This window comes from Pristis pectinata, chromosome 1, assembly GCF_009764475.1.
Source record: "Pristis pectinata isolate sPriPec2 chromosome 1, sPriPec2.1.pri, whole genome shotgun sequence".
Lineage (NCBI taxonomy): Eukaryota > Metazoa > Chordata > Chondrichthyes > Rhinopristiformes > Pristidae > Pristis > Pristis pectinata.
In genome coordinates this window covers 77558333-77572646 of record NC_067405.1, presented here as the reverse complement: position 1 = coordinate 77572646, position 14314 = coordinate 77558333, and the positions used below count along the sequence as shown (strand labels likewise).

The window sequence follows — 14314 nt, the reverse complement described above, 5'->3', positions numbered from 1 at the left end:
AATGATCCAGAGTTCATCCAGCTCCAGTTCCCTAACTCTGTTTCTTTACAGGTGTAGTCATCAGGGAAGTGTGCTGGCCCTGACTTCCCACATACTGCATATGGAGCACACAACTGCCCTAACTGCTGCCATCGCTACCTACTCCTAAATTAGTTAAATTAAAGCAAGCCACTCACACACTGGCCACTCCTCTTCAGTTACCCCTCCTTATATTTGTCCCTGCCAATTACCTCAAGTACACACTCCCTCTAATCAAGCACTCAACACTGTTTAACCCTTCAGTTGCCCTCCACTTATTCAGCTTTTAAAATACACTCACTGTAACTGAAAGGGAACTGCTGCTCCAACGGCTGCTGGGCTGCTTCTGTAAAAAAAAGCCCGCAAAACACACAAGCTTTTTAAATACACTTTGCTTCCAAAGTGCAAACCTAGAATGAGAGTGTGTGTGTACCCAAAAAATTGTACAACAGTTGTAGAGCTGAGAGCAAAGAAGCACTAAAGAACATTTAGTCCATTGAGCCTGCTCTGCCATTCAATGAGATCTTACTTAATCTGTGATCTATTTCTTATCTCTCGCTTTTCCCTACGTTACTTAATAACTTTGGAAAAGCTGTATCAATCACTTTGAAACAGTTACTATTTGCATAAGCACTTTCAAACTACTTTTGTCCCACAAATGGCAATTCATGCCAAATCAATTGTTAAGGTTACTTTTGTTTTATGTTGTTGTTGTGGTAATGTTCAGCAACAGAAAAAACAGTAGATTCGAGATAGAGTTTATTTAAAGAGCATTCTGATCAATCATTCTCTGACTACCTGCCATGAAAAGGGCCCACTAGATTGCCTTCCTCCTCAACGTCCTCAACCTCATCTTTCTTTGTCCTCCCTTTTACACTTTCATCTTCCATCTTTTCCCTCCCTCCCTTTGCCTATAATCCCCCTGCTCTTCCTTCTTTTTTTCCACCTCCTGCTCTAAGTCTTCTGTCTCCTGCATGGTAGATAGTGGTAAGGCGTGAACCCATTTGATTTCAAGATCATGCAGCACACAACAGACCACGATGAATCGTGAGTAGAATCATAAGTCATGAACACCTGCCTAAGTCTTCATACTTCTGACATGCCAGAGCAGATTTCCAAATTTGTCTATGTCCATCAGACATTGTATTGGGGTCAATTCAGCATCTTTTGCTAGCATACATTTGTCCAGGCAGGTGGAGAGTATTCCTTCATACTTCTGCTTTGTATTGAAAATGATTGGGAAATTTTGGGAGATAATGAGGTGAATCAGCCATAATGACTGAAGCTGAATGCCCTAGCCAGAATCCATACTGAGCATAGGTGGACAATTAATTGCAAGCATCACGTGAACACCATTGATAATCCCCCCTATTGCTTTACTGATAATTAAATCTATGGGATGGAACAGTACCAGTTTGGGATAAATTTCCCTGATTTCTGAGGAGAAAGCATACTTAGGCTTTTTCCCACGTTGTCTTGAAACTACAAGGAAACATCACAGTCAAAGATATGGTTAGTTTTTTAGGCATGTTTTCAGGACCACATATGGGTGTAGTTGACCAATAACCTTTGCAGTGCCCAGTATATTCAGCCACTTCTTTCAACTATATAGAGTAAATGTAAATTGATGAAGGTTGGCATCTTTGAGACCTCAAGAGGATACAAAGATGCCTGCTGTTTCTTATTTATTTTTAAGATTGAATTAAACGAATAGCTTATAATTAACTTGCCTAAAGTCAGCATATGATCACTGTGAACCCATTCTTTCAAAAGATAGTGTGATTGAGTGGAGCATGTATTTCACAGGAGTTCTAGAAATGTGCTTTTTTTTTGTTTTGAAGCCTTCAAAATTATTAGTCACGGATTTCATCTGGATTTCTAAACATATCATCTAGATAAAGACATCCGAATCCCAGAAGTGCAATTCTATTCATACACAGTTGGACTGTACATCAGCAAGTTGAGAATAATTGTAGTGATTTTCAGTGCTCCTGAATTGGGACCTGTTAGGATTATGATTGGATAATCGGTCACTGACTCCCATGATGTCTTGATCTTCTATCTTTCAGTCCAGATGAAGGGTCTCGACCCGGAATGTCAACTGTCTATTTCCCTCCACAGATGCTGTGTTCCTCCTGACCTGCTGAGTTCCTCCAGTTTCTTGTTTGGTGCTCCAGATTCCAGCATCTGCTGTCTCTTGTGTCTCCCATGATCTGTTCTTCATTTTACCATGGTAACTCTGGGTGACTGATCTTGAGGCAATTTTTTTTGCACATACCAACAGAGAACATTTTTATACAATGATAATTAAGTCCATGTTCTGATACCACCTCAAGAAAGATAGATTATGGAAGGCAAATTTTGATTAAAAAAAAGAAAAAGGGATGATAAATTACATACTTTTTAAAGAACGATCGTTCCTAAATCTCAATTGTAACTGCACATTTTTTTATTAGTGTCAGCATACAGTTGGATAAAATGTATTTAAAGTAAAGGGAACAAAAGCTGGAAATAGCAAGTCAGCCAACATCTGTAGAAAAAGGGAGAGTTAATGATTCAGGTCAATGAGTTTTCACAAAAATATCAACTTGAAACATTGGCTCTATTTCTTTTTCTGCAGATGTAATTTAATCTGCCAAGTAATTCCAGCATTTTCAATTTTTACTGCAAAACGCCTGCAATGGTTTGCCCTTAAAAAAATTTCCAGCAGGTCTGCATTTCGAAACTTCGACATCCTCCTATCAGAGGCAACCTTTTCCCTGCCCTCCCTGCAGCTTAACAAGCTTTTATCTCTTTCCCAGTTCTGGCGAAAGGTCTTTGACCTGAAACGTTGAACTCTGCTTCTCTCCCCACAGATCCAATGTGACCTGATGAGTATTTCCAGCATTTTGTATTTTTATTTGATTTTCCGCATCTGCATTTTTTTATTTTGATATTATTCTTCACTGGCTTCAATGGTCAACAAAATTGGATAAGGTATAAATCTAGAGTAGTACTTCCTTCATCTGTTTTGTGATGGCAGTTTACTTAAAATGCGCCTCCATATAAGATCATATGGTCAGTCCTTGGGATGCAGCTCCAATATTGTCTTTGGTGAATAGCAAACATGTTTCTCCAAAAGTAGGGCAGTAATAATTAGCAGAATATTAATATTTATTAGTATATCAAATAATCATAACCTGGTCGATAAAGAATACTGCCAAACTAAACTGGGTGGCATGGTAGCGTGGAGGTTAGCATAACGCTATTACAGCGCCAGTGATTGGGATTCAATTCTCGGCACTGTCTGCAGAGTTTGTATGTTCTCCCCGTGATTGCGTGGGTTTCCTCCGGGTGCTCAGGTTTCCTCCCACATTCCAAAGATGCATGGGTTAGTAGGTTAGCATGGGTGTAATTGGGTGACACAGGCTCATTGGGCCAGAAGGGCCTGTTACCATACTGTATAAATAAAGTTTTATAAAGTTTTTTAAAAGTAAAATAAAAACAAATAATATAGACGTGGTAAATTTGAAATTAAAAAATTGCAGATCAATAAACTTTCCAAGTACTGACAGAAGGTTGCAAATGGAAGTTTTCTCTTTCAACTAATGCTGCCCAACCTGTTAAGTATTTCCAGTAGTTTCTGTTTTGTGCAAAATGGAAAGCTGCATCTAAAATGCTGTGGAACATTTAAATTACTTAATAGTCAGCATTTCCTACGCTGTAGTGCTCTGGGTCCATAGTGTTAAGATACTGAAGCTGTTTTCTTTTGTTTCTTACAGTGTCTGGAACATGGTGGCAACAGAAGGACATGGATGATTGGGTCTGGGTGGTCGCTGTTCCTCCTGTGAGTCATTCAGAGATGCTAAGAGTTTCAAACTATGCATGTACTATGCACCTGATGCTAACTAAGCTGTCTCAGTTTAATTGAATACTTTATGTACAATCATTTTATGAGCTGTTGTTACGCAACGGCAGCCCAAGTAAATGACTGAGGGAAGTAAACATTGTGGAATAGACATAACATCATGACCATTCCTGCTGATATACAGCATGACATTTATGCCTCCCGCAGGGAAGCCAAAGGAGTAAGTCTATGACAAATGGTTGTTTTTGCAACCCTCTTTTCTTCCGCTGAGAAAGATCCACTTAAAGTACGTTTAACGTCTGTTGTTTTTGGCTTAGAATTAATTTTGAAGTGACAATGTAGACAATCACACCAATAGATTTCCGTAGTCGATTCTGCTTACCTTTTCTGTTTGTATGTAAAATCTATTAGATGGGGAATGACTTGAGGAGTTTCTTCTTGCTTATTTCAAATTAAAGGAACTGGTAATATTCACATTCACCCACCTTTGGATCCTAGTGTGCATTGAAACACAGAGTTTATTTGACCATTAATGTGATTTCTCTCTCAGCAACCTTCAAGCACAAACATTTATCACAGTATATTCCCATGTGCAAAATATTTACACAGGTTCTCACCTGTTTATTTCAAATGAATAGCAGCTGTGTTAAAGTAATACCCCAAGGAGTGCCCGGCGAGTCCACTGAGGATTTGTAAGCAAAATTTGCCATTTGGAATTTTTACCCTGAATGTCAGCTCCTAGGCTTGTTTCATACATTGGAGTCCCTGTAGCAAAGTTGCACAATCTGTGTTCTGGTTGCTGACATTGAGCATTAAAGAGTCCTGTAGCACAAAGCAAACCAGGAGGCATTCTCAGGTTCAGGAACAAGAGTAGGGCATGTAGACCCTGAAGCCTGTTCTGACATTTAGTGAGATTGTAGTTAAAGTGTGACCAAAATCAATATACTCACCTCTGCCTCAACACTAATATTTTGATTTAACAAAAATGAGTCTCAGATTTAAATTTTCAAGGTCCTTGTCACTCAATCCTTAATTATGGAGTCTAATAATTTCATGGTAACAGATGTTAAGCTAACTGGACTGCAACTCCCTAGTTTCCCTCTCTTGCTTTTCCTAAATACTGGGGTGGCATGTGTAATTTTCCAGTATCAAGGAGTGTTTGTAAATTGAGAAACATGAGAAGGTTATAATTAGGTCAACTGCAGTGTGTGTTTTTGAAGCTTTTGTGTGCCATGGGCATTATGGTCTAGGCCAGAAATTAATACCCAGAAATTGTCTTCATAAAGGTGTAAGTTGGCTACCTCCTTGAACTATTTTAGTCCAAGCATTGAAGGTGCTCTGATTGTGTTATTAAGCAAGGAGTCCCAGAATCTTGACCCAACTAAATTAATGATATATTCTGAGTCAAGATAATGGGCGGCACGGTAGCGTAGTGGTTAGCGCTATGCTATTACAGTGCCAGCGATCGGGTTTCGATTCCAGTCGCTGTCTGCAAGGAGTTTGTACATTCTCCCGTGTCTGCGTGGGTTTCCTCTGGGTGCTCCGGTTTCCTCCCACATTCCAAAGACATATGGGTAGGTTAATTTGAGTTTAAAATGGGCAGCGCAGACTCGTTGGGCCGGAAGGGCCTGTTACCATGCTGTAAATAAAATTAAAAAAAGATTTGAAATGGAAACTGCAGGTGGTGACGTTCACTTGCACCTGCTGCCTTTTCCCTTTTGGTTAGAGTAAATAGCAGGTGTAAGTAGTATTAGAGTGATACAGCATGGAAACAGACCCTTCAGCCCAACTGGTCCATGCTGACCAAGATTCCCATTTAAGCTAGTCCCCTTTGCCTACGTTTGGCCCATATCCTTCCAAACTTTTCCTATCCATGTACCTGTCCAACCTGTTCTTCTAAGACTCTCAGGTGGTGGAAAGTCTGAGCCATTTTATAAATTAATCTGACTGAAGTACCTTTTAAATATTCACAAGATCACAAGACAAGGGAGCAGAAGCAGGCCATTCGGCCCATCGAGTCTGCTCCAAGGAAAAGGGAAAAAGAAATGGGGTGGGAAAAAAAGAAAAAAGAAAAAAAAAACTATTCTAATCCCATTTTCCAGCCTTATCCCCATATCCCTTGATACCCTGACTATTTAGATATCTGTCTATCTCCTCCTTGAACACCCCCACTGATCTGGCCTCCACTGCTGTGCGTGGCAAGGAGTTCCACAATTTCACCACCCTCTGGTTAAAGAAACTGTACCCTCTAATTCTAAGATTGTGCCCTCTGGTCCTGGACTCGCCCACCAAGGGAAACAGCCTAGCCACATCTACTCTATCCTTACCTGTCAACATTTTAAATGTCGCTACGAGGTCCCCTCTCATCCTTCTGTACTCCAGTGAGTACAGTCCAAGAGCCGACAAACGCTCATCATACTTAAGCCCTTTCATTCTCGGAATCATTCTCGTAAATCTCCTCTGAACCCTCTCCAACGTCAGCACATCCTTCCTAAGATGTGGGGCCCAAAACTGCGCACAGTATTCCAAATGAGGCCTCACTAGTGCCCCGTAGAGCCTCATCAACACTTCCTTACTTTTATACACTATACCTCTCGAGATGAATGCCAACATAGCATTCGCTTTCTTAACCACCGATCCAACCTGGTGGTTAACTTTTACGGTATCTTGTACGAGTACCCCCAAGTCCCTTTGTACTACCGTACTATCAATCTTCTCTCCTTCTAGATAATAATCTACCCGCTTATTTCTGCTTCCAAAGTGTACAACTGAACATTTCTCAACATTGAATCTCATCTGCCATTTCCTTGCCCATTCTCCTAAACTGTCTAGGTCCCTCTGCATCCTTTCTATTTCCTCTATGCTCCCTACTCCTCCACTTATCTTGGTGTCATCCGCAAACTTAGCCACACAACCATTTATTCCATCATCCAAATCATTGATGTACAAGGTAAAAAGGAGCGGCCCCAAAACCGACCCCTGCGGCACACCACTAGTAACCGGTAACCAACCAGAACGAGATCCTTTTATTTCCACCCTTTGCTTCCTGCCAACCAGCCAATGTTCCACCCATTTTGCTACCCTACCCATAATTCCATGACCTCTCATCTTATTAATCAGTCTTTTGTGAGGCACCTTATCGAAGGCCTTTTGAAAGTCTAAATACACAACGTCTACCGCCTCTCCCTTATCCACCCTACCTGTGATTTCTTCAAAAAACTCCAATAGGTTGGTCAGACAGGACCTCCCCTTCACAAAACCATGTTGACTAGGTCCAATCTTGCCTTGCGCCTCTAGGTAGTCGGTAACCTCCTCCTTGAGGATAGATTCCAATAATTTTCCCACCACTGACGTCAGACTAATAGGTCTGTAATTGCCTTTGTGCTGCCTCCCACCTTTCTTATACAACGGAACTACATTCGCTACCCTCCAGTCCTCCGGAACCATGCCAGAATCTATCGATTCCTGAAAAATAATCACCAATGCCTCCGCTATCTCTACAGCCACCTCCTTCAGAACCCGGGGATGCACCTCATCCGGTCCGGGAGACTTATCAGTCTTAAGCCCCTTTAGTTTTCCTAGCACCTTCTCCCTATTAATCTCAACTGAACTCAGTTCCAATTCGTGAGACTCCTGACTAACGGGCACATTGCTTATGTCCTCCACGGTGAAGACCGATGCAAAATATTCATTCAATTCCCTTGCCATCTCACTATTGTCCATTATAATACCTCCTGCACCGTTATCAATTGGTCCTATGTCAACCCGTGTCTCTCTTTTATTCCTTATGTATTTAAAAAAACTCTTAGAATCCTTCCGAATGTTGTCCGCCAGCTTCCTTTCGTAACTCATCTTTGCTTTCCTAATGACCTTCTTAGTTTCTCTCTGCAGATTTTTTTAAACTTTCCAATCTTCTGTTTTCCCACTAATTTTTGCTACTTTGTATGCCGCCCCTTTTGCTTTTATTTTATCCTTCACCTCCCTCGTTATCCACATCTGAGCCTTTTTTCCATTCAAAACCTTTTTTCTTGGAATATATCTGTCCTGCATTGTCCTTATTTCCTGTAGAAATTTCTTCCATTTCTCCTCTGCCGTCCCTCCAGCTAACTTACTCCTCCAATCAATTTGGGCCAACTCTTCTCTCATACCTTTGTAATTTCCCTTATTCCACTGAAATATCGATACACCAGTTATCAGCTTCTCCTTCTCAAACTTGAAACTAAACTCAATCATATTGTGATCACTTGTTCCCAGTGGTTCCTTTACCTTTAGTTCCCTAATCACCTCGGGTTCACTACACAGCACCCAATCCAAAACAGCCGATCCCCTGGTGGGCTCCTCAATAAGTTGCTCCAGAAAAACATCCCGTAGACATTCCACAAACTCACTCTCCTGAGTACTACCGCCTTGCTGGATTTCCCAGTCCACCTTCATGTTAAAATCCCCCATAATTATCTTCACATTGTCACTCTGGCACGCTTTTTCTATCTCAATCTGCAACTTATGGTCCACTTCCTGACTGCTGTTAGGGGGCCTATATATGACTGCTACTATTGTCCTTTTACCCTTGCTATTTCTTAGCTCCACCCATAAGGATTCCACCTCCTCTGACCCAATATCCTTCCTTTCTATTGATTTTATATCGCTACTAACCATCATGGCCACACCTTCCCCTCTGCCTACCCGCCTATCCTTCCTATACACTGTATACCCCTTGACATTCAGTTCCCAATCACATCCATCATGAAGCCATGACTCAGTGATTGCAACGATGTCATATTTATTAACCTGTAGTTGTGCCACTAGGTCATCTACTTTATTGTTAATGTACCTGCCTCAACAACTTCCTCTGGCAGCTCATTCCATATACTGACCAGTCTCTGGGTGTAAAAGTTGCCCCTGGGGTTCCTATTAAATCTTTTGCCTCTCTCACCTTAAACCTTTGCCCTCTAGTTCTTGATTCCCCAATCCTGGGAAAAAGACTATGCACATTGATCCTATCTATGCCCTTCATGATTTTATACACATCTATAATATCACCCCTTATTCTTATTCTCCTACGATCCAATGAAAAGAGCCCTAACCTGCTCAATCTCCCTCCATTGCTCAGTGAGCCCCAGCAACATCCTTGTAAATCTCCTCTGCACTCTTTCCAGCTTAATGGTATCTTTCCTATAGCAGGGTGACTAAAACTGAACACAATATTCTAAATGTGGCCTCACCAAGATCTTGTACAACTGCAGCAATAACATCCCAACTTCTAGACTCAATGACGTGACTGAAGGCCAGCAAGTCTTCTTCACCACCCTGTCTACCTGCAGCGCCACTTTCAGGGAACCATGTACTTGTACTCCTAGATCCCTCTGTTCTACAGCACTCCCCAGGGCCCTACCTCACTGTGAAAGTCCTATCCTCATTTGTTTTCCCAAAATGCAACACCTTGCCCTTATCTGAATTAAATTGCCAAATAAGACTCAATTAGTAGCCTCGTTGCATTTTGTAGATGATATGTTCTGCAGCCATCGTGATCAGGTGGATGGAGTGAACGTTTAAGATGTTAGGTGATGCGCTAATTGAGGCTATTGGTCCTGGATGACATTAAGCTTCTTGGAAGTTGTTGGAGCTGCATTCATCCAGGTATGTTAAGTCAAATCCATCATGTTCTCTTTGGAATGGACCATGGGTTGGTTCTTGGGAGATAATTATAACTGGTCACATATCAGCCCGTCTGGTTGTTGTCAGGGTTTTATTACATGCAGGCATGGAAAAGTTGAACCTGGAATTGAATGTATCAAACTATCAACAAACATCTCCACTTCTGACCTCATGGTGGTTGGAAAACCATTACTGAAGCACCTAAAAGTGACTGCTTTAAGGAATGCTTTGTTGTGAGAAAAGGTTCTTTAAGGTCTTAAAGACAGAGGGCTTCAGACACAAGTCCTTGTATTTTAAAAAGGGAAAACTTATTTACAAAGAGAAAAGTGGGGACGGAATGGATGGGAACAGATGTACACTCACACACACATGGGTGATCGTGAGACGTGGGGGAAAATTACAACAGGGGTGAGATGCGCACACACACAATGAACTGGTTACAAATGATCAAGGAGTAAACAATACAATGTCTGAACACCTTGAATCTGGACAAACATTGGCTCTAACGCTCCCTGGGATCTTTAACAATCTACCCTGAAGTAGTGCACAGCTTTCACACTACATGCCTTCAGTGATGCACTATGGTTGAAATGATCTTTGAGCTTCTGGGGCCTTCAACAATCAGAACCATCTTCATTTGTGCTAATTATAATTCCAGCCAATGAAGAGTTTTCCCCTGACTTTCACTGTCTTCAATAAGATTTGTAAAGCCACATTCAGTTAAATTCTGCAGAATACCAAGGCTAGTCCTTCAGGAATGAGCTAACAGTTGTGTCACTAAGCCAGTCTTGGTGAACATTGATATCTCCTACCTAGAACACATGCAGTGTCCTTCCTCCCACATTGGTTCCACTAAGTTATACTCAACACGGATGAGCATTGGTTGAACAGCTGAGGAACAATGCTTGGTTTTAATCAGCAGAAGGTTGCTTTCTCATGTGCAATCTGAATCCACAGGACTTCATAGTGTCTGGACTCAGTATTGGCAACACATGGCTGTATACCAGTTTGCTGCCTTCTCTATTGGATTTGTTCTGTTGATGGGACAGGAGAAGTCCATAGATGGCGATGGAGATCTCTAGGATACTAGATGATATACATGTTTACTAATATACCTAAAGAATATAGGCCTCCCAATAGCCACTGGGAGATAGAGGAACAGATACATAGGCAGATTATGGAAAGATCTAAAAGCAACAGGCTTGTAATGGAGACTTTAACTTCCCCAAAATTGACTGGGGCTTCCTTAGTACGAGAGGCTTAGATGGGGTAGAATTCATTAGGTGCATCTCAGGGTTTTTTTTTGAAACAGTATGTAAACAGTCCAACTAGAGGAGCAGCCATACTAGACTTTGTATTAGGAAATGAACCTGGCCAGGTGGCTGGGGTTTCAGTGGGAGAGCACTTTGGGAACAGTGATCATAACTCCCTAAGTTTTAAGATAGTTATGAATAAAGATAAGTCTGGCTCTCAGAGGGAAGTGCTAAATTGGAGGAAGGCAAGTACAACATGATGAGGCAGGAGTTCGCTAGAGTAGATTGGAAGCAGCTGGTATTCAGCAAGTCCACATCTGGCATATGGGAGTCATTTAAAGACCAAAGAATTCAGCATCGGCACGTTCCAATAAGAAGGAAAGATAATGATGGCAAGGTTCAGGATCCTTGGATGACAAGAGGTGTAATAAATTTAGTCAAAAAGAGGAAGGAAGCATATGTAAGGTTTAGGAAGCTGAAATCAGACAGGGCCCTTAAGGAATATAAGGAAAGCAGGAAAGAACTCAAGTGGGGAATTAGAAGGGCCAAATGGGGCCATGAGGTGTTCTTGGCAAATAGGATTAAGGAAAATCCAAAGGCATTTTATATTTACATCAAAAACAAGGTAAAGCTAGGGAGAGAGTAGGACCACTCAAGGATAAAGGAAGGAATTTATGTCCAGATCCAGAGGATGTGGATGGGGTAGTAAATGAGTACTACACATCAGTATTCACCGAGGAAAAGGACATGAAGGATAGTGAGATCAGTTTGGAATATGCTGATAATCTAGGGCATGTTGAGATGATTAAGAAGAATGTGGTGCTGGGTCTACTGAAGAACATTAAAGTAGATAAGTCCCTAGGGCTTGATGGGATTTATCCCAGGTTATTGAGGAGATTACTGGAGCCTTGACAGAGATCTTTGTGTCCTCTCTAGCCACAGGTGAGGTCCCCGAGGACTGGAAGGCAATAGGGATAATCCAGGAAATTATAGCCAGAAACTATTGGAGAAGATCCTTAGGGATAGGATTTGGAAGAGCATGGGTTTATTAGGGATAGCCAGTATGGCTCTGTGTGGGCAGGCCATGCCTTACAAATTTGACTGAGTTTTTGAGGAAGTGATAAAGATGATTGATGAAGATAGGGCAGTGGATGTTGTATACATGGACTTTAGTGAGGCATTTAGCAAGGTTCCTCATGGTAAGTTGATCCAGAAGATTAAGATGCATGGGATCCATGGTGACTTGGTAGATTGGATTCAAAATTGGTGTGACCTTTGAAGACACAGGGTAGTGGTGAAGAGGTATTGTTCTAACTGGAGGTCTGTGACCAGTATTGTTCCACAGGGATTAATGCTGGGATCTCTCTCTCTCTCTCTCCCTCTCTCTCAAAAATGTAGATAGGCTGATTAGTAAATTTGCGGATGACACAAAAATTGGTGGAGTTGTGGACAGTGAAGAGGGTTGCCAAAGGATGCAGCAGAATATAGATCAGCTGTAGATATGGGCAGAGAAATAGCAGATGGAGTTTAAATGTAAGGGGAAGGTATACAGTAAATGACGGGGCCTTTGGAGCATTGATGTACAGAGGGATCCTGGGGTACAAGTCCATAGATCCCTGAAAGTGGCAACACAAGTAGATAGGGTGGTAAGGAAGGCATATAGCATGCTTCCCTTCATTGGTTGCGGCATTGAGTATAAGAGTCAGAAACTGATGTTGCAGTTGTATAAAGAATTGGTTAGGCCAGATTTGGAATATTATGTGCAGTTCTGGTCATCCTTTTACAGGAAGAATGTGGAGGCTTTGGAGAGGGTGCAGAAGAGGTTCCCCCAGATGCTACCTGTATTAGAGATTATTAGCTATCAGGAGAGCTTGGACAGACTTGGATTGTTTTCTCTGGAGCACTCAAGGCTGAGGGGAGACCTGATAGAGGTTTATAAAATTATGAGAGGCATAGATAGGGTAGATAGTCAGAGTCTTTTTCTCAGGGTAGAAATGTCAAATACTAGAGGCCATAGCTGTAAGGTGAGAGGGGGAATGTTTAAAGAAGATATGTGGGGCAAGTTTTTTACACAGCGAGAGGTGGGTGCCTGGAATGGGCTTCCAGGGGAAGTGCTGGAAGCAGACGCAGTAGTGGTGTTTAAGAGGCACTTTGACAGGTACATGAATATGCTGGGAATGGAGGCATACAGAACATATGCAGGCAGATGGGATTAGTTTCAGTTGGCATCATGGTTGGCACAGACATGGTAGGCCGAAGGTCCTGTTCCTGTGCTGTACTGTTCTATGTTCTAACATTTGTGAACCTAATGGGGTTTAACAACAATTCAGTATTTTCATGGTTACATTTGCTGACACTCCCATTTCTGAATTGCTTAATTGATTAACTTTAGAATCATATTGCATTTCAAACTCATGCCTCATGTGTCCAGATCGATGAATTACTGATTCAATAATACCATCATTTAAATATACTGCAATCAGTAAGGATAGGCAGCAACACCTCCGCCATGATTATCCTCAACACTGGTACCCCACAAGACTGCGTACTCAGCCCCCTGCTCTAGTCCCCATACACTCATGACCATGTGGCCAGATTCTGCTTTAACTCCATCTTGCAGATGATACCACAGTAGTGGGCCATATCTCAAATGACAATGAGTACAGGAAGGAGATGTAGAGCTTAGTAACATGGTGTCATGACAACATCCTTTTCCTCAATGTCAGCAAAACAAAATTCCTCAATGTCAGCAAAACAAAAGAGCTGGTCATTGACTTCAGGAAGGGGGGTGTTGCATACACTCCTGTTTATTTCAGTGGTGCTGAAGTTAAGAGGGTTGAAAGCTACAAGTTCTAAGGAATGAACATCACTACTGTCCTGATCCAACCACATAGATGCCGCGGCCAAGAAAGCTCACCAGCACCTCTACTTCCTCAGGAGGCTGAAGAAATTTTTCATGTTCCCTTTGACCCTCACCAATTTTTTTGATGCACCACAGAAAGCATCCTATCTGGATGCATCACGGCTTGGTATGGCAACTGCTCTGCTCAGGACTGCAAGAAACTGCAGAGAGTTGTGGACACTGTTCAGCACATCACAGAAACCAGCCTCCCCTCCCTGGACTCTGTCTACATTTTTCACTGTCTTGGTAAAGCAGCCAACATAATCAAAGACTCTACTCACCCCGGACATTCTCCCTTCTCCCTCCGACTATTGGACAGAAGAAACAAAAGCCTGAAATCACACACCACCAGGCTCAAGGACAGCTTCTATCCTACTGTTGTAAGTATTGAATGGAGCTCTTGTACAATAAGGTGGACTCTTGATCTCATAACCTACTTCATTATAGCCTTACACCTTATTGTCTGCCTGCACTGCACTTTCTCTGTAACTTAAAACTTTATGCTGTATTCTGTTATTTTTTTCCCTTGTACTATCTCAATGCACTGATGTGATGAAATGATTTATATGGACGGCATGCAGAACAAAGTTTTTCACTGCACCTCAGTACACGACAATAATAAACCAATTTACCAATTTT

At 41.8% G+C, this 14314-nt stretch overlaps 1 protein-coding gene across 2 annotated transcripts in view; it reads left to right on the top strand.

Moving 5' to 3' along the window:
* The first annotated feature begins 915 nt into the window (after window positions 1-915).
* Window positions 916-14314, top strand: part of LOC127573564 (uncharacterized) — a 108906-nt gene continuing 95507 nt past the window's right edge. The window contains exons 1-2 of one of the 2 annotated variants that reach the window (XM_052021925.1): window positions 916-1065; window positions 3780-3844. In XM_052021925.1, the coding sequence (XP_051877885.1) occupies window positions 1059-1065; window positions 3780-3844 (72 nt within the window). In that variant the 5' untranslated portion in view covers window positions 916-1058. Of the gene's footprint in view, window positions 1066-2168; window positions 2252-3779; window positions 3845-14314 lie in introns of those variants that run through there. The other variant, XM_052021917.1, reaches the window with a different exon arrangement.